Source organism: Amphiura filiformis, chromosome 7 (assembly GCF_039555335.1).
Source record: "Amphiura filiformis chromosome 7, Afil_fr2py, whole genome shotgun sequence".
NCBI classification, from domain to species: Eukaryota; Metazoa; Echinodermata; class Ophiuroidea; order Amphilepidida; family Amphiuridae; genus Amphiura; species Amphiura filiformis.
In genome coordinates, this window is record NC_092634.1 from 63459529 (window position 1) to 63481403 (window position 21875).

At 36.4% G+C, this 21875-nt stretch overlaps 1 protein-coding gene across 1 annotated transcript in view; it reads left to right on the forward strand.

The window, feature by feature from the left end:
- The window catches only part of LOC140157456 (androglobin-like), a 266592-nt gene that overhangs the window by 199039 nt on the left and 45678 nt on the right, over nucleotides 1-21875 (forward strand). Inside the window, 6 exon segments of the mRNA XM_072180658.1 lie at nucleotides 911-1024; nucleotides 5305-5338; nucleotides 6251-6409; nucleotides 7105-7267; nucleotides 8229-8343; nucleotides 18074-18238. Of these exon segments, the coding sequence (XP_072036759.1) occupies nucleotides 911-1024; nucleotides 5305-5338; nucleotides 6251-6409; nucleotides 7105-7267; nucleotides 8229-8343; nucleotides 18074-18238 (750 nt within the window).

A 21875-nucleotide genomic window follows, 5' to 3' on the forward strand; every position in this document is an offset into this window, starting at 1 on the left:
AATGTATAATTCCATATAATACCGTCGTTGGGCAGGAAACACCTCCTATGTGTCAATGGCCCCTGAACATGTTTAAAAAGCAAAACCTCCTACGTAAACTCTTGGCAGTTTTGTTTAAACATGTTCAAGGGCCACAAGTACATATGACGTTGTGTACTATCTTAGCTTACAATTTTGATGAGGTCTGTCAGTCATTGTGAAGGGAACAAACTAAAAGATCGATGTAGCCTTATAAATATAACTATTTTTGTTTCATAGCTTACCCCTTCTCCCTGTCTGTAATGAAACTAGCAGTCAAAATAAGATTTTTTTTGAGAAAATAGAAGAAAAACGTAATCAACCTTCAACCTCCTCCATAACAAAACCAGATTCGTTCGTAGAGCTTCTTTGATCTTTTGGTTTGGTCCCGTTATAGATTGATTATTGATCACTTTTTATTTGTGTTGTTACTTGGACTTGTGATTGAATGGATTATTAATATACGAAGATCATTTTAAAACACAATTTTCTGGAACATTTTTTTATATGATGCAGTCTGTAAAATAACCTGAGAATCTCTGATTAGCATGAAAAGTGCAAGTTGATTTGAGTTAACAGCTTGTATTTGACCTTTGACTTGAAAGTAGACTCTTGGAGTTTTAATCAATGGGCTGTTCCTTGGCACTTTTTTTACTTTATTTTTAAATAATTTTTTTTGCCTAAATCAAGTCTCTTTGTTGTCAACACATAATAATATGGTGAATAATCACACCTGCAGAGGTCAGAGGTCATTGACTCATTGTGCATGATGTATGAAGTCAGATATCTGATTTGAGTTGGTATTATTTCCGCACAAATAATTTTCTGGAAAAACGCTGATATACTGTCTTTTAATTTGTCTTCTATGTAAACAATTTATTCATCTCAACAGAAAGAGCAGACCATTGGGAAGAGGTCAGCAGCTCCAGGGGGTCCCAACCCAAGTGCCTCTATGACTTCGCAGACCCCAGCAAGGGTACCATTTAGCCCATCACCACAAATGCATGTAAGTACCTTCACCCATGAGTCCCAATCTCACCTTCATATTAATTTAGTATAGACCTAATCTACCTTCATTAAGCAAGAACAACTTTTTTGTTTTCCTCCCAAACTTTTTAATTTGTAGGAACAGACTGGGGGGGGGTCAGTGGAAATGAGGGTATGGGGATGTGCGGCAGACTCGGGATGCATTTTCAGCCATTTAGTTTAAACTCAGGATGCATTTTCAGCCGTTTTGGTTTATTGATGGCCCTCAATTTCATGAAAATTTGGTTTAAGAAAGGGTGTTTTCAAGGATGAACATCTACAATGTACTTCTTAAGCAATATATTTTTGTAAATTTCTTGATAGGTCATAATCATGCATCATCACGTGCGATTAATGGGAAAGATCTTTATATAAGTTTCTTTTAACAAAAAGGAATTGCTTATTTTTAACAATTCAACTTCCATTGGTTTTGAAATTGTTAAAGAATGTTCTTCTGTACACCCAAAAAGGCAATTGAATATATGAATACAAAACCCACCCAAGTCCATACTTTAGCCAAATTGAGTTATGCATGGGAAATTGTTGCTATACATAGGCCTGTCATATGTATGAAAGAACAACTCAAATTCATCCTCTGTGTCTATTGAGCATGTGAAAAATAGCATGTATGAAAGAACTGCCCAAATCCAGGATTTGAGTCTTGTAACACATTGATTGAAATCCAGTATATATAAAAGTCCACTTGTAAAACATTCATTGCTGGAGAGTGACTTTTGAAAAAAAAAATGGGTTTAATCAAGGAAAGTGTGTGGTTTATATTGCATGGCAGTATGCTTATCAGCATTATACATACCTGTGTGCTTTATTTTGTATTATTTTACTAGTGGTAATCTCATTCCAACATTGTTGTCTTTGTATATGATTCAAAAAACCACCCAAGTCCAGCATTTAAAATGAGCCCAGACGAAGTCCTTGAAATGCTAATCTTCATACCTAATACAGTTTAACCCACCCATTTGCACGTACAACTTACCATAATGACCAGGTAAATCTAACTGAAGGAATTAAAATGATACACATGGTTTTTTTTTCTCAAAATCACTTCCCATGGACTTGGGTGGGTTTTGAATTCATGTATTCAATTGTTTAAAGGCAATTTTTTATTGCTAACATTTAAAAGTGCACTTCATTGTTGAAAAGCATACTTTTTTTTGATGATGATATTTTAAAAACACTTCTTTTTTTTCCTGTGATGTTTGAAAATGCCACTTTTTCAGTGCTAAGCTGATAATCAGCTTGAAAGATTCCCTCTTTTTCCTCAAAATCCTTGCAATGCCTCTACTTATCTTGCTATGCTGTTTTTGTATCCCCTGTATTTTTTTTTTTTTTTTTGCTTTGCTACCCACAGCTTGCTCCTGAGAAGGTAATTATTAAATTAACATGTCGATTAAAATGACTAAATAAGGCACTTCCAAGAGTCTAACCCCATTTTTACTGCGAGATAATTAGTAGCTAATAATTGATGTTTGTGTGCTCTGTTTAAAATGGTGTTTGGTAGAATCAATATATTTAATCCTTGCTGATCCAGGAAAGAAAGATATGTGGCCCAATTGCAATCACACTATTTGCGCCATGTTTATAATAACATAGGTTGCCCCCCCCAAAAAACAACCCCAACAACAACACATGTTTATAACTTCAGGTTGATCAATGGATTCTTCCATATTCCATACACCCTCCCTATGGAAGATATGACCTTAACCTCCCACACAGGGAGCATAGATCTCAAATGGAGTCAACCATTTAGGTAACCCCATTTGAAATTCACACTCCCTGTGTGGAAGATTATTATTCCATAGGGGGTGTATGGATTTCAACTGGAATAACACATTTTGATTGTTTTGCCTGTCTTATTTTGTTTAAATAAGCTGTGATTTAGAGTGGTGTATGCCAAACTACAGCAGTGAAGAGTAAAACCCCCATGATGCTTTGCGAGTAAAGCATATTATCGAATGAGTAGCAACTCTGACGTCATCATTTTCATGTTGGTCCTCAAAGGGTAAAGACCATTCTCTCACATGTGACTTCATCATTTTTAGATGGGGTATAAACCTAAAATGTTGAGTTGATTTGTGGAAGGAAATTATACTTAAAAGCAAAGATTCATGAAAAGAACTTGTAATGTATCATTAATCATTAACATTGGAATCGGTAGTTTCTTTTTTACAAATCAAATCAATTCGCCACATGACCATTATCAACCACATCTAACATTTCTCAAACCCTACACCCCTGTATTAGGCGATACCATTTTACGCAAGAAATATTTCTATTGAGACCTCAAACAAAACAAGGTTGAATTTAGCCCTATTTATAGAAAATATTTAATATGAGGCTAAAACTTTGATATGAAATAAAGAACCAGGAATTAAACTTCCATTTATTGATGGGATCGTGATGACGGCTAAAACTCTGTGAGTATTGCAAACCTGAGCAAATCCATGGAATGCACCAGCGTGTCAATGCACTGTGTAATGCCTGAGCACAACAAATGATTACAAACATGACGAGTCGAGGCTCAAACTAGAACGAAATTAAACACATTATACTGGCCTTATCTGGACATAAACGTTAATATATACGTAAATAAATTGTGTATCTTCCGGGAACTGGAGTAAAAATTACGTTGTGTAGGCAGAAGTGTGATAAAATAAAATGATTCTGCCCCGTATTGTATTAATTCACACAGTACAGTATTCAGTGTATGTTGTTGTACACGAGTGCACGAGTCGACAATCATGACTCATGCAGTACTAGTCTATGCTCTAAAGAATGTTAGCCATGTGGGCCTCAAGCGGGCGCTCATAATAAAGACTACCAGGGCAGTGCATAGCGATTTTCACCTGGGTACGAGACTAACCTGTTTCGTAAACATTTCGCTGGTTTTCATTCTCCTATGGATACATACTGTTTTAATGGATAAATGATGTAAATAATGGAGCGCTTCCAACAATAAGAACATGGTTTGCATCATTTGTTTACATACATATTAAGCTGTTATTAGCATGACCGTATTTGTACGTATTTCAATGATGAGGTTCCCGTTGTCGTTAAATGTGGAATTTTCAAGAATTGTTCTATGGGAAGGCCCTCCTCACTGCTGTGATGCCAAACCAACATACTTTGTAACACAATGTTTAACCAAGTCATTGCCAAATTTTTGTTTATAATACCCTGTCATCAAACGGAAAAAAGAAAACAAAGAAAAGTAGAATGAAAGAGTTTCACATTCCGTATTTCCTTGAATAGTTGCCCCCTTCAAATAAACGCCCCACCACTTTTTTCAACAAAGATGTTTTAAAAATGCTGATATTTCCATGCTATCTTGTGTAGTAAGCTTACCAAGGTGCAAGCATGATCGCTAATGGCATCGGTAATTGGCGAAAATCTGGTCGTAAACCTGGAAGTGAACCCGTAAGTTCATAGTTCGTCATTTCAGCGTGGGTTTTAAGCTTACCTAGTGATTTTAACAGGAATTATCGTTCTTCAAATTACCTCTAATAAACGCCCTGTTTGGAAAATGTAACGCCCCTTTGTGGCGACTATTCAAGGAAATATGATATGATTCCAATAAAGTGCCAAAAGCAGTGGGCCAATTATAATTAATGAGAAATTCCAGTTGAAATTCACACTCCCCTGTGGAAGATTTTTGAAATATCTGCCACAGGGGGAGTATAAAATTTCAAATAGAATTAGCTTTATTTGACATTCACTTTCTCAGAGGGTGGATGAATTCAAATGGATCTGCCTTATGTGTTCATTCCATTTGAAATTCATTCTCCCCTTGTAGAAGATATTGCCAAAATCTTCCACAGGGGTAGTGTGGATTTTAAACGGAGAGCCCAATAATTTGCCAAATGTGTCCCGTCCCTCTAATGACTTCAAAGCACATGAGATAAAAATGAGACCTGTTTTTCTGATTTGATTTTTTTCGTGATGTTTTTGTAATGTCTACTAATTTGTAACACAAATTTGGATTGAGTCTTTGCACTGGTGCAAGTGATGTGACTAACAAAGGGTAGCATGAAACCAAGGAGAAGAATAAAGGAAAGAAAGAAAAGAAAAAATGTGAAAAGAAAGTAAGAAAGAGAAAATCAAAAAGAGAATGAATGAATGAATGAATGAAAGAAAGAAAAAAGGAAATGAAAGAAGAATTAAAAAGGGAAAAAAGAAAGGCAATATTGGTCACCTCTGTTAACTTTTTATAATTTTCTTTTTTCTTTTTTTTGTTTATTTCAGATGTCTTTGGATGACAGAGCACCTTCCTACTTGTGTATCCTTTTCAACTAATTAACAGATTCATATGGAACTGCTTAATGTGTTCATCCCATTTGAAATTCATACTCCCCCCTGTGGAAGATATTTCCAAAATCTTCCACGGGGGGAGTGCAGGCTTTAAATGTAATAGCCCATTCCCCTTTTGTGAAAATCAAAATCTTTGAATCACTCACTTAGTGCTCATGTGTTTTAAATATTGACCTTTGGAGAGATTTTGCTGAACCAAGAAATGGTCTCAGCCTATATTAGTCTTTTTCACTTGCTTACTATTTACTTACTTCCTTACTTAGCAACCTTTTGGTCTTAAATGGTGTCAAATGAAAGAAAAAAAGTAAAGAATATAATAAAAATATTTTCCCACCCAGGGGTGACACTCATCATAATTAAGACCCAGGTCAATATTCATATGGGGTCCTTTTGATATCTCAAAATGCCAAAAAGATATGACCCCCTGAGTGGTGTCAAATAAAAGAGAAAACAGTAAAGAATATAATAAAAAATAATTTCCCAACTGAGGGTGATACTTTTTATAAGACCTGAGTCAATATTCATATTTTGGGTCTTTTTCATATCTCAAAATATGTCCAGAAGGTGTGACCCCCGAGTGGTGTCAAATGAAAGAGAAAAGAGTAAAGAATGTAATAAAAGTAATTTCCTCACTGGACTGACCGGAGGTGACACTCATCATAAGATCCGGGTCATAATTCATATTTTGGGTCCTTTTCATATCTTGAAATGCCAAGAAAGTATGAAATGCCATGAAATAAAGAAAATAATAACAACATTTTCCTCATCAGGGGTTCAGTTATGGTGTGTTAACTGCTATGGTTTAACAAAGACACCAATGTCCAAATTTTTTTATTTGAATTGAATAACAATTTCTCCTTGACTTGAATATGTTACACAGTTGTTGATAATCTTGATACAACAGAGATTATAGTCGGTTTCTCTTCACTGTCCAAATGGTTGGAGCCACCGGCAGAACCTCCTAAGACTTCACATAGTTCTACTAAAGATAGACATAAGGATACAGAGTCTATTGCTGGATCTAGTAGTATGGGTGACGGTAAGTGTTGATAATCTTAACCCTCTGAGCACTACCTGCCGATCTAACATTGCCTCTGATTGGTCAATAACATGATATCTTCACTTTAATCACCAATCAGAATGGAGCTTTGCAAATAATTCACACCAATTTTTTTGTGTGGTGAAATTATTCTAGCAATGTTGCTGATTGGTCCAATTGATAATGAAAACTTCTTTTTGGCCAATCGGCAGGTAGTTCTCATGGGGTTAATACAAAAGAGATTATTGTCACTAAATTGGTGAGCCTTATTAGGAGCAAATAAGCCATTCCAGTTGAAATCCATACACTCCTATGGAAAACATCTTAATCTTCTTCACAGGAAGTGCGAATTTGAAATGTGGGGTTACCTGAATGGGTGATTCCATTTGAAATCTACAATCCCTGTGTGGGAGATTAAGGTCTTCCATAAGTCTTTCACAGGGGGTGTGTGGATTTTAACTGGAATAGCTCAATCAGTCTCACCCCTGACTTGCACAATTCCCATACTGTGTCTGGCTATAAAGTGTGAAGCATCGTAAAGTATTGTGTTGCAGAGACTTTGTCGATTTTTTTTTCACAATGGCATGGGTAGTGGTAAAATATTGAATGGCAATCAACCAATGAACTATCTAGAAATGGAATATATGTATAAGCTTTATAAATTAAATTATCAATTCTTTTCTTATCCTTTTTAGTTGCTCCAAGTCACAAAGAAACACCACCAGTGCCACTGCTGCCACTTATCCCAGGCCTACTAGTAGCTGAACCCTACTCATGGAAGAGTCTCGTTGTTGGCAATCCAATACTACGTATTCGTACGACGTCAACCAAAGCTGCTGCCCTCACGTTGCCTCCAGGGTAAGTCTTGATGAATATATCATGGACGGTTTCTTTTGCTTTACTTGGATTTGGCTATTCCGTTTAAAATCCACACTATCCCTGTGGATGATTTTGGAAATATCTTCCACAGGGGGAGTATGAATATCAAATGGAATGAACACATTAAGCAGCTCCATTTGAATTCCATACACCCTCTTAGAAAGATTCAACTTGAATCTTCCACTGAGTGAGGGTGAGTTTCAAATGGAGCTGCTAATGTGTTCATTCCATTTGAAATTCATACTCCCCCTGTGGAAGATATATCCAAAATTGTCCACAGTGGTAGTGTGGATTTTAGATAGAATAGCACATTGATAGAAAAAGAACAGTGCAGTGCAGACTTGAACAAATCTTAATCTGTACCCAGAGCAGCCAGCGCATATTAATATTGGAAAAAACAAACAAATCTATAGGTATTAGGTTTGAATGATGTTGGTCACATTCCTTGCAGAAGGCATCAGAACTGCATATTTATAACAAATACACAAAGTCACATAAGGATGAAATGTCCTTTTCTGCTCTTCTCCAGCGTGGCTCTGTTGCTCAGTTGATTATTAGAGCGTCATACTAGTAATGTGAAGGTTGCCGGTTCGAATCTCGGCAAGATGTACTGGTGTTTTTTTACGCAGTGTGTATGTGTAAAATAGAGATATTAAAATCGGGATTGATTAGACACAAATCTGAGTGTTCACTTTAGGGAAAGTGCATCATTCCATTACATATTGGGCTATTCCAGGTGAAATCCATACACACCCTATTGAAGACATGACCTTAATCTCATACACAGGGAGTGTGAATTTCAAATGGAGTCACCCGTTCAGGTACTCCAATCTGTAATGCACACTCCCTGTGAGGAAGATTAAGGACATGTCTTCCATAGGGGGTAGGTGGATTTCAACTGGAATAGCACATTTTTAAGTGTAATTATTTCCCTTTGCAGACGACATGTGCTGCGTTTCATGATGAATGCACCACTAGGCTACCATGTCCACCTGTGTTCTACTGTGCAGTTTGTTTACGGAGAGGAAGAACATGTTATGAGTTGTCTTACAAAGGTAGGGATGAGGAAAAATGTTTATGTTGTGAAATTAAAGAGGAAACACTACTAACCATTATGTGTTCACCCAAAAGGTTCAAGGTCCAATGAGGTACTGTATAAGTAGTAATTTTCGCAAGGGTTTTATTTTTGCGATTAGAGCTCCAACCGCGAAAATAACACCTCGTGAATATATGCAATAATGTATTACAAGTATAGGGAAGAACTGGGCAATCACGAAAATAACATTCGCGAAAATGTGTCTCTCACTCCAAATTGCGAAAATAACTGTATGCGAAAATTACCACTTATCATGTAATTCAATGATCCATCTGGGAGAGCAGGTTTCACCAGGCTGTGGAAACTCCTGTACTGGTGCAATACAAGAAAGGAGGGACAGTGCAACTCATTACAGTGACGTAGTGTCATAGGGGCATGGTGGGGGGCATGCCCCCCAATCAATTTGAAAATGTAGAAAATCCTACAGAAAAATTGCCAAAAAATGGCTTGTGTCCCCCGCCCTATCAGGCCTGGGGTCCCCCAATCATATGGTCAGTGCCCCCCCAATTGGATGACTCATGCTATGCTACTGACTTATTACCTGTGTATCACATGGGTTACACAGGGCTGACCTCACTGATTAGAAGCAAACAATGACACTGCAATTTGTAGGCTACGTAAAAGTTATTCGTATTACCTGCGGTATTGTTATAAAGACTTAGCCAACCGAACAAATAGAAGCAGAAAAATGATTCTGCCGCAAGTGTAGGCCTCGTACAATTAAGCAAGTTTTACACAAGTTTTGTTACCTCTATACTAGAGTCCGAAGTTTACCGTTTTCTAAAATCCATTTTCCGTGTTGTAATCCGTGTTGTAAAATTTGTAAATCTGTGTCATGAATAAAGCTTAAAATGTATAAACAATGATATTAATGTCACACTAAAGTGTTCAATATCGCGATCAATATGCTCTGATTGAAATATTCTCACGATAATAGGGCGACTATTACGTTTAGAGGGATATAGGGGGTTCATGCCTTGGTAATATACTTTAATTTCGGTATTATTAAACAGTATCATAAAAAGTGACATACACAACTCGTGATTGTTTTTAACATTCATTTCTCTTATCTTTTAACAATCTTTGTCACATCATACAAAAAATGTCATTTTCCGTGTTGTACCTCCGATTCCGTGATTTTCTTCCGTTTTCCGTCGACTCTACTCTATACAATTAGTAAAGTAGGTAATGGGGATACGCATCCTACACAAGAACAAATAAACACAATGGGGAACGATTGCTCACTACAAGAGGAAACTGAATATATTAAATAAGAAAGAATGAACAGTTTACCAACCTAAAGTGTTACAATTAAACATGACAACAAATAAACACAATTCCCGACCGCACACAACCCAACTTGAAAAAAAAAGCAAGGGAATATGCGGCATGGGGATCGAACCCACGACCTTCCGATCTCTAGACGGACGCCTTATCCATTAGGCTACCAGCTCCCACTTAAAACTGGGTCTAATGTTAGCAGTCGTGGTATAAAATACACACAAACAAATAAAAATAAGCGTGCATGCATTATTTTTATCTAATATCTCTCCCAACAAGTAATACGCGTTCATTAACCTATAGGCCTAAATGAAATCATTATGAATACTATGAAAACCCAATACTATTTCAAATTCAAAGATAAAAACCTTGATTACCCCAAGACAGAGAAATTGAAAACACTCGGACGCAAAATTTGCATGCATGTTGGCAATCAGACACGACAACCATTTATTGACTTTTGTTTAAGACCCGCACCAGTACCTACAACAAATAAACAAACAAACAAACAAACAAATTCTCAGCCGTATAATTGCCAAATATATAATAGGAGATTCTCTAATCGAGCGAATTACCCAACCCAAGACTCTAGCGAAACAACGACCAAAGGCGCAGAAAATCTCAGCCGTATAATTGCCAAATATATAATAGGAGATTCTCTAATCGAGCGAATTACCCAACCCAAGACTCTAGCGAAACAACGACCAAAGGCGCAGAAAATCTTGTTTTAGCAAAACCAAATGTGATCCAAACTTGCACTCTGGTGGCCGCCACCCGAGGCTAAATTCTGAGCGTTTGACCCCGAACCCGTGGATTATTCATCAAATATCATGGCTGGAAACTCAACAATAAATTATGGTACTGGTGCATACAGATCCCACGCTCCCAAGTGGAATTCCTGAGACTCTTCAACAGGTGGTCTACCTGAAGTTACAAGGGATTAAGTCTTAATGTTAGCATTCTATGACATATACATATATCATAATAAATAAATACAGAAAAGATAATTCAAAACCCAGCATTATTTTCTTTTGCTTACTGTGTGAATTCTTTGACCTTATAAAAGACTACTTTACTGTTTTTGATGACACCGGACCTGTGCCTGCATGTAACAATACGATTGTCAATTCCTGTACATATATATAGTTTTGACGACTTACTTTCCCTCTTGAACTATCATTCTAAAAAGTTTGATACAGAACAATTATATAAATTTTATGTAGCAACATATTGAACACATGATCTAATTAAACAGTGTACATTGTAAATATGAAGATCTGAGAAAGGGAAATTAATTGCAAGTCACATGTAATTTTAATGATCGGCGTCAACTCTTTATTCCTCCCTCCTTATCTACAGGAGCATAAATCTTGATTTTTCTTTTAAACTTACAGACAGTTAAATGCTTTAATTAGCTATTATTTAACACACTACCATGTAGTAGATAAAATATATCTGTATTTATACAGGTCATTATCTCATTACTGTCACACATAATTATATTTTACTTCCTTCTCACATGTCCACACAGGGCGCGGTGGGTGGGAAGATTTTTGTTGTTGTCGTGTCCAATACAAAACCAACAGTGAATAAAACCACCTAATCACGCCCGAAACCCGCTGAAGGCGGCAAATCCCATTGGTTCCCGGTCGAGCCAAACAATACAAATTTATCTGCATGACAATGATTGACATCTGACCCAGTAAACAATAACATGGATTGGTCCATTTCTCAGCAAGGGTAAATTGAGTTTAACTTGTTGCACTGTGTTAAACTTTATTACCCCAAGACAGAGAAATTGAAAACACTCGGACGCAAAATTTGCATGCATGTTGGCAATCAGACACGACAACCATTTATTGACTTTTGTTTAAGACCCGCACCAGTACCTACAACAAATAAACAAACAAACAAACAAACAAATTCTCAGCCGAATTGCCAAATATATAATAGGAGATTCTCTAATCGAGCGAATTACCCAACCCAAGACTCTAGCGAAACAACGACCAAAGGCGCAGAAAATCTCAGCCGTATAATTGCCAAATATATAATAGGAGATTCTCTAATCGAGCGAATTACCCAACCCAAGACTCTAGCGAAACAACGACCAAAGGCGCAGAAAATCTCGTTTTAGCAAAACCAAATGTGATCCAAACTTGCACTCTGGTGGCCGCCACCCGAGGCTAAATTCTGAGCGTTTGACCCCGAACCCGTGGATTATTCATCAAATATCATGGCTGGAAACTCAACAATAAATTATGGTACTGGTGCATACAGATCCCACGCTCCCAAGTGGAATTCCTGAGACTCTTCAACAGGTGGTCTACCTGAAGTTACAAGGATCAAGTCTTAATGTTAGCATTCTATGACATATACATATATCATAATAAATAAATACAGAAAAGATAATTCAAAACCCCACACAAGGGACTTATTTTATAAGGAACTTGGTTAATTCCCCCTTAAACTTGTTTGTTCACTTTGCTGCACGGATATCATTACCTAAACCTCCTCTATCGCTCCTGGATGATACACAATGGAATGAGGCACATATTTAAAAGTTGACTAGCGCATTTGAGAGCGTCTGTTTGAAAACCAGAAACTACATGGTGATATATCTGCCTATGTTTGATAATGCTACTGATAACTAAATGGAACCTCAATGAAGGATTTTATTGTTGGCACATTGAAATATAAATCACAGTTTGGCTCTGTGCCACTAATTGCTGATTAGCATAAAACAGCACTATAATTTCTTTGCTGGATATTGACTGTAATCCATATAATTCTCCACAATAACACTACTAAATTATGCTGGCTCTATATGCATAAGATACATTGTATCGTCACAATAGGATATTGAAAGAAATCAACGCGATAACTAGCCGGCGGCGCAACCTCACAAAAAAACTAGAAAAAATGAGGGCATAGTACTTGGCCCCAGAGTCTAGCTACCCCATGCCAACCTGGAGTTGATTCCTACTTCCCTTTAACAGACTTAATCAAACAAATACAAGCACGATTTCAAATGTGCAACAGAATATATGTGTTGTTGAGATATAAACCGCACCTGACGTGATGTACTCAACCACTTCTACCCTCGTAGTCATACTATTACGTAACGCAAAACACATCAATATAATATCAGAGGGCTCACCACTGTATAAATTGTTTCTTGTACAATTTTACTTACAATGTAATCAATTTTTAAAAATCCAGATATTAGTGATATTCCAAGTCCCATGAGATTCATTTGTCCAATGGAAATTTCCCATGTTGTCCCCTAAAGTTTTCGTCCAACTCTGCGAAATTGTATAAAATTTTTGTATATGTTGTCCACTACCAATGCGGTTGGATGAATTTACTGACTCTTTAAGTTAATTCTTCTTTCTTCAAATATATGAAGATGTTGATTTGATCTTTTTTATGATCAACATCACAATGGTTAACTTTCTTTCATACTTTTAGTTACCAATTGAAAAATCTTTTCGTCTATCTCGGGCAGAAATCGAGTTATTCTGTTGTGTAGTGAAAATAGGCCTTGTGATCCGAGTAGGGCACCTTGCACTGGCCAGTACACTTACGCACAACCGCACATACAGAACCCAGTGATTGGGTTGTTTAATTCGCTTTTGCGTCAGAAATATTGGCCCAATGTGGCTAACAGCATTCTGCCTGATGTCTTGCTTTATTTTATTCTATTTCAGCACTCTCGATGTACATGCAACCCTTTGTTCCTGAGTTGCCTTACCAAAGCGCCGGTCATGGCTAAATCCTGCACAACCCATCTTCCAAATTTCCACTACTCGACATCGAAGGAATGCTCAAATTAAAATTTCCCATGCAAAGTTCAACTGTGGTTGATCAAACGATGCTATTATATACACCAAGAGAAGCCCTAAAGTATTAACTTTTTCGTTAGCTGGACTCGAACTTCAGAACTTATTTGGTTCAATAGACTTCTGACAGTACAATTTGTGTAAAAGATGCATGCTCTCCCTTGTATTGCTCGTGCGTAAGTTGAGTTTCGCAGATGACACAAAATGTTCAATATGCTTCGCTGTGCATGTCAAAGTCTACTGTCGCCTCACACAAAGTCTAGTAGTCACTAGCAATTATATGGGTGTCCAGGTGTACATGTACATACAGGCCAGGCTTGTTTCTTACCACCAGCATCAAAGTGTCATTGGTATCGCCTGCAATATAAATAAAAGAAAGAAAAAAAGAAAGAAATGGGAACCAACCTGCCAGCACATCTATACTAATTACCCTGTGTAACTTGAATAAACCTCCTCGATTTTGTTTGTGATCCAACACAAGTTATCAGGAGACAGATGAATATTTAATTTGTATTAATTTCTTTCCCTGACCATTTTTATGAACCATCGTGTTATGTGGATAAGCATGACAATTTATTTGTGCGATCTACTCTCATACAAATTTAACCCTTTCAAAATATGACATTTACTAATTACTAATTCCAGAAACTGAAGCAATCTTTGCCTTAATTACCCTTAATCCACAATAAAAATGCTTTGACACAATATATCCTTGTCATTGTATCACAAATGCAAGGGATGAGGGAACACATTTTCCCAATTTTCACATAATCCGCTTTTACTTACTTGACCTCAAGAATTTTTTATCCCGTTTTTCATGAAATCCTTTCTACATTAATTAGTTCTTTGGCCCTGCTTAACGATTTTTCCTAATTAGATATCTTTATATTGGTTTCATGACCATCCAATTTATTTTACTTTACTTTAAATTGACTCCGTTGTGGCCAACAGAGCGATGACCAATGTATTTGCGGCACTCATAACTACTCCTCCTTAAATCACCATCCAAATATTTGACCTGAGATTTACCACAAGATTATTAAACTATCCAAGATCCTTCTTCACCAAGTTTTATGATCTAAAATCTACCGTTGAACTTCTGAACTTCACATTACTAATACCATCAAGTTCTATAAAGACTCAAGAGCTCGTCCCACATTCCCGTTGAGCCTGTGATAAAAGCCTAACAAGGGATGCAAGGTTAAAAAAGGTATGCAACTATGATCAAAATCCCTCACACAGACCGTAACACACATGATAAACCCTGGTCTTTCATTATTATTATTTATTTATTTATTTATTTATTTTTATTTTTTCAATCCAAATCCAATTTTCAATCCAAAGGAAAGAGCATTGCAATTATTTATTTATTTATTTATTTATTTTTTTTTTTTTTCTTCTCCATTTTCAATCCACATCCAATTTTCAATCCAAATCCAAATTCAATCCAAAGAAAAGAGCATTGCAATTATTTATTTATTTATTTATTTTTAATCCAATTTTAAATCCAAATTCAATCCAAATCCAAAGAAAAGAATATTACAATTCCAGTCCAATCAAATTTCCAATCCAAAATTCAATCCAAATTCAATGCAAAGAAAAGAGCGTTGCAATGTTATTTATTTATTTATTTATTTTTTCCAATTTTCAATCCACATCCAATTTTAAATCCAACTTCAATCCAAAGCCAAAGAAAAGAACATTACAATTCCAGTCCAATCAAATTTCCAATCCAAATCCAAAAACCAATTTTCAATCCAAATTCAATCCTAAGAAAAGAGCATTGCATATATTTATTTATTTATTTTTTTCAATTTTAAATTCACATCCAATTTTTAAATCCAACTTCAATCCAAATCCAAAGAAAAGAACATTACAATTCCAGTCCAATCAAATTTCCAATCCAAATCCAAAATCCAAGTATTCAATAACAATTCTCGTCTAGGGACATATCGGGGCTATCCTTGTTTTTCGATACATTTTGTCTACAACCCGTGACTAAAATTAGACCTACACTATATGACCACTTTATGGGTGAAACTAGGTTACCTTTTAAGTAAGGCATTATGCCACAATCAAACCAAATTCAACCAAACAAACAAAACTAATGCATTACCGACTCTGTCATGTAAATTATATACGTTTTATGCAGAGTAAGCTTAGACATAATCGTCCATTATGAAGGTAAATATCCAAGGGTAAATATACTCATGATACCCTTCCTTTCAATAAGCCACAAAAACCTGGCCTGCTAATGTTATACTAACAATTATCACCTAAAATATGCTTGCATTAACATAAAAAGGTGAAATCACACCTAGAAATTGTCTAAAATTTTACCACAAACGCCCAATCCGCTAAATTCGCCAGGGGGTGACGGGCTGTCTTTACCCCATTTTGACGAACGAGGGAGACGGGAATTGCACAAGGATTTTTCCAGATTTTTTATGGCTAAAATAAATTGCCTTTGTGAACTATTTTGCTACAAGTGGCGTTAAATATTATCATCTGTACACCGTATATTTTGCTACTTAAAACTATTATCATTATTAGGGATTTCCCAACCCAAACACGTAATCGTTGACCGACATTATCATCGTCTTACCCCGGGCATCTTACATCTTCCCTTTTGTTATTCTATTTTTATTGATTTTGTTATTTACAAGTAGGAAGATAAAATTGACCATCTGTAAATTCTCTACTTATGATTTTCCAGCTTTTAATACGTAAATTCGTAAGCCAAATGATCCCAACATTTTTTGAGTTTTAACTATAAAGGATCCCTTGAATGAAAACCACATTAATTTCAAGAAAACTGACAATATTTCTTGGCACTGCTTGAACTGAATTCGGCACCAAATTAAAATACGACTGTCAACTTTACCCTAAAAACATATCCGATGGTGAAAAAAACCTACTTAAATGAACCGACGCAATCAAAAACGATAGTTTAATTTCCTTAAATTTTGCCATCCCGAATTCCGAGCTGCCAAACTGATTCGACAATTGCTGTAACTTTGGTAATATTTGTCCAAATTCGCCGGGTAAAAACTATGGCTCAAATGTATACGATGACACCGGAAAAATTCGCCATTGATTTGCAATGGGAAGTCATTGTTTGCCAATCGGGATATCGATTGATTCGCCCATGTCAAATTCTCAAGGACCCTGACGTCATAATGAGCGTGTCTTTTATTACGCCTTGCCTTATTTGGATAATGGCTACATGTGCATTGTAAAACCCTGCCCCTACATAACAATTACACCTCATGAATAAAACCACCTAATCACGCCCGAAACCCGCTGGCGGTAAATCCCATTGGTTCCCGGTCGAGCCAAACAATACAAATTTATCTGCATGACAATGATTGACATCTGACCCGGTAAACAATAACATGGATTGGTCCATTTCTCAGCAAGGGTAAATTGAGTTTAACTTGTTGCACTGTGTTAAACTTTAATTGCTATAAAGCGTATTACTATTATACTTGTAGTAAAACTGTGACATCACTGTCCTCAGATCGTACGTTAAGTTGCCTATCCACAAGCTTCCACACACTTTGTGCATTACCATGCATTATCCTTGGTGTCCCTATTGCAACATGCAAGTTGCTGGAGCATAAAAACCAAACATGGAAATAAAATCATTTGTTGAAATTGGTTGATAATTAAAGAAATGGTGATCTTAATCTCAAGGAAGGAACAAAATCAAAAGTTGCATTTTAATGTTCTAATCAATGGAGAGCATGGTGCTAGTTCTCTTGCTCAAACCAATAGGGCATCCATTGGAGCAATCTGCACCTTCTGAATATGCATCGTCCTTGGGATTTTAGACCGCTGTGCCTTTATTTGCAGACTGATTTCAACGAATGTGGTCTTAAATCCAAGCTAAAAGGTGCAGCTATAGGCTGCTGGTTCTTATTATGACATATCTGTCTTTATTTAGGATATACAGGGGTAAAAATAACTGGTACCGTAATTCTTGAGCTTCTTATTATGACATATCTGTCTTTATTTAGGATATACAGGGGTAAAAATAACTGGTACCGTAATTCTTGAGCTTCTTATTATGACATATCTGTCTTTATTTAGGATATACAGGGTAAAAATAACTGGTACCGTAATTCTTGAGCTTCTTATTATGACATATCTGTCTTTATTTAGGATATACAGGGGTAAAAATAACTGGTACCGTAATTCTTGAGCTTCTTATTATGACATATCTGTCTTTATTTAGGATATACAGGGGTAAAAATAACTGGTACCGTAATTCTTGAGCTTCTTATTATGACATATCTGTCTTTATTTAGGATATACAGGGGTAAAAATAACTGGTACCGTAATTCTTGAGCTTGTTATTATGACATATCTGTCTTTATTTAGGATATACAGGGGTAAAAATAACTGGTACCGTAATTCTTGAGCTTCTTATTATGACATATCTGTCTTTATTTAGGATATACAGGGGTAAAAATAACTGGTACCGTAATTCTTGTGCTGTCTACACATTGCCTCCTACATGTATGAAAAATGCACTAAATGTCTCTATTCATCTGTCTTTTTGCGCAGGAGAGTTGTCGTTTCATGGACCATGCTGTACAGATCATGAAGGCCATTCATAATGTCATACTGAATTTTGATAATCCGGATGAGCTGCAACCAGCCTTGGAGAAGCTAGGAGAAACGCACTGCCCAAAGAAGAAAGGGGCCTTGGAGAAATTCCACAACTATGATGTAAGAATCATACAACTTAACCAAGTTTATTGGTTTAAGTTTTTTTTTCTTTCAGTTGTCAAGTTCAGATTATGTACAATCAGACATAGTGATTTCAGTAGTATTCAATGAAGTAGAATCATAGAGTACCGACTCCGCAATATTGCATGTCGCTCTTGGAGTGTACCTCCAGATAATTTTGCTATGTGCCCGGCAAACTTCGATTAAAGTGTGTTGTTATTTGCATCTTGCGCGTAACGCGTTGTGCCAAAAATATGCGATAAGCGCGCAAAATTTGGTAATACTTAAGCTTACAGACGCAAATTATTGTTCGATTTTGGGCTCTTGCCTGAAAACACTGGAGATACACTATTTGCCCTTGCCAAAATGGCAGATTTACCATAGAGTTACACACAGGGCACTTTTGAGTCGCTACTCTTTGGGTATAACCTCCTTGGTAGTACTTCATCCAGTAGCAAATAATTTACATGTAGATGAAGCGAGTTGCATTTTACCATAGTGATTGTCAAACCATTGCATAGTTATAATGAGCTATTCCATTTAAAATCCACACTACCCCTGTGGAAGATTTTGGAAATATGAATTGGAGTATGAATTTCAAATGGAATAAACACATTGGGAAGCTCCATTTGAATTTCATACACCCTCTGAGAAAGAGTCAACCTGAATATTTCACAGAGGGGGTTAAGTTTCAAATAGAGTTGGAATGTGCCAATTCTATTAAAAATTCATACTCCCCCTGTCAGAGATATTTCCAAAATCTTCCAGGGGGGAGTGTGGATTTTAAATTGAATAGCCCTATTACATCTCAGTTTATTAGTTTATATATACAGTAAGCAAAAGAATTAAGGTACCAGTTGTGTTCACCCCTGTATATTCTAAATAAAGACAAATGTGTCAAAATTATAACAAGCAGCCGATGCCTGGACTATTTAGCTCTGATTTAAGACCTTATTTGTTGAAATTGGTTGAGAATTAAAGAAACGGTAGTCCAAAACCTGATGAAGATACGAAATAAAAAGTTGCACTTTTGTGTTCTAATCAATGAAAGCACGATGCTAGTTTTTCGTGCTAATCAATGAAAACACAGCGCTAGTTATCTTGTTCGCGTCGCTTTGTGTACAAATCAATAGGGCATGTAATGTGGCAAACTGCAACTTTTATATTTGCATCTTCCTTGGGTTTTTGGATTGTTGTGTCTTTATTTCTTGGACAATGTCAACGAATGAGGTCTTAAATTCGAGCTGAAAGATGCAGCTATTGGCTGTTGGTTCCAATTATGACATGTTTGCCTTTGTTTAGGATATACAGGGGGTGAACGCAACTGGTACCTTAATTTTTTGGCTTACTGTATACTGCATATCACCTCATCAACAGTAGAACAGATTCTGTGCAATATCAATAACAAAAGAGTATAGTTCATCATAGTTGTACACTACAAGATTCCTATGGGGCAACCTGCACAGGTACACTATCGCCAAGGTACTTTGCTGGTACTGTGCATTACCAGGGGAGTAGCAGCGTAGTACCAGTGCTGGTGGGCCCTGTGCAGTAGCAGGTACTGTGTAGGTACTTTGTGTGTACCAGTCAGGTACCTTGGCAATGGTGTACCTGTGCAGGCAGCCCCAATTGGAATCTTGTAGTGTAGTTTTTAACAAGCAGAGTTTTAACCTGATTTCAGGTTTTTTGTGAGTTCAAATTCCCGCGTTTTTATTTATTTTCAGCCTGTTTTTGGGCTTTTTGGCCTGCATTCACACGCTTTTCAGGTATTTTGAGTGAAACGGATCTCTGAGCAAGACATATTCTGAGCAAGTCTTTATGTGCTCATTATTGGGTTATTCCAGTTGAGATCCATACACCCTCAAATGGGGTTATCTGAATGGGTGACCCCATTTGAAATTTACACCCTATGTGTGGGACATTAAGGCCAGAGTAAGGGGAGACACATTCGTCCACACCCGAATTTGAGATTTCTTGATATTTATCAACACTAAGATGTATTCTTTCACTTGAAACTGATAAAATACAACTTCCTAATATTTACTTGTATTTTTGCTTGATTTATTTCACTCTTTTCAACTCTAAAAAGTCACATGGCTCAAGACAGCTTAGCAAATTGGCGGGAAATAATGAGTCGGCAATGCGCGAATACGAAATATTCTGATTACGCGCGCGATTCGCGTCGCGTGACGCGGAGCAACTCTGCGCGTATGTCCAACGCACTCAAGGCGCATTCGGTATGTTGTTAACGCCAGCAAAATGTGGTGTAAACAAAACAAAAATTTGCAGTCAAAATGCTGCTTAGATTTTTTAATTATTTTGAATTTTGGCGCACTGAAAGCAGACATTAGAGATTCATTGGTGCAAAAAGATGCATATTTAGACCATGCACCAGATACAGCTTTTACAATTGTGAAAGTCTTGCCGTTTTAAAATATAAGGGCGTTTTGTGCATAATTTTGACATTTTTTACTAAAACATCGATTTCTCAGAGTTCATTTTTAACAATATTGTACGATTTTTGTGACAAGATAACTCGAAAAATATGCAAGCAAGAGGTAAACCTTTTGCACTATCCTTTAGAGCACATCAAAGTCTAGGGAAGGTTTTCTCATTTTTTCAAAATATTTGTTTTGAACAAAAATATACACCATTATGTGCAATTTTTAGCTTAATAGAGTGACAAAATTGCTTTTTTCACATGTTTTTTGCAATATTTCAAAAATAAGACGAACTTGAAAAAATAAAAAACCTTCCCTAAGTTCATGTCTCTTCTCCATGAAAAACTAACTAATTTTTTTTAAATCCGAACGGTTTTTTTTTTAAGTTGTCACAAAAAAAATGGGGTAAAAAAGTGCATTTTTGTGATTTTTTCAAAAACTCGAGATTTTTGAACAAATCTGACGTCACCATGGGATTCTTTGACTCATTTCCTTTCCAAAAATGTATAGTTTTATATACTTTGGACAAACAATTCAAAAATAATGATGCTCGAAAAGGTCCGTGTTCTCTCCCATTACTCTGCCCTTAAGGTCATGTCTTCTACCGGGTATGGATTTCAACTGGAATAGCTCATTTATGGATATTATATTATAGTTTTGGAATGATCAAATAGTGACAGCCTTTCCTGATTGTCTGGCTATTGTGAGTAGGCTATTGCAGTTGAAACCTATACACCTATGGAAGACATGACCTTAATCTTCCACACAGGGTGTATAGATTTCAAATGGAGTCACCCATTCAGGTAACCCCATTTGAAATTCACACTCCCTGTTTGGAAAAATTAAAGTCATGTCTTCCATAGGGGGTGTATGCACTTTAACTGGAATAGCCCATTTGCAGCATAAAATTTCAAACAAACAAAACACATTGTGATATAAGAGATCCTTAAATCATCACTTATATCTTACTGTATTTCCTCGAATAGTTGCCCCCGGGGCATTGCGTTTTTCCAAAAGGGGCGTTTATTAAAGGTCATTTTTTAGAACGATAATTCCCGTTAAAATCATTAGATAAGCTTAAAACTCACGCTGAAATGACAAACTATAAACTTCGGGTTTAAGATAAGATTTTTGCCAACCATGTGTGCACCTTGGTAACCTTACTACACAAAATAGCATGGAAATATCAGCATTTT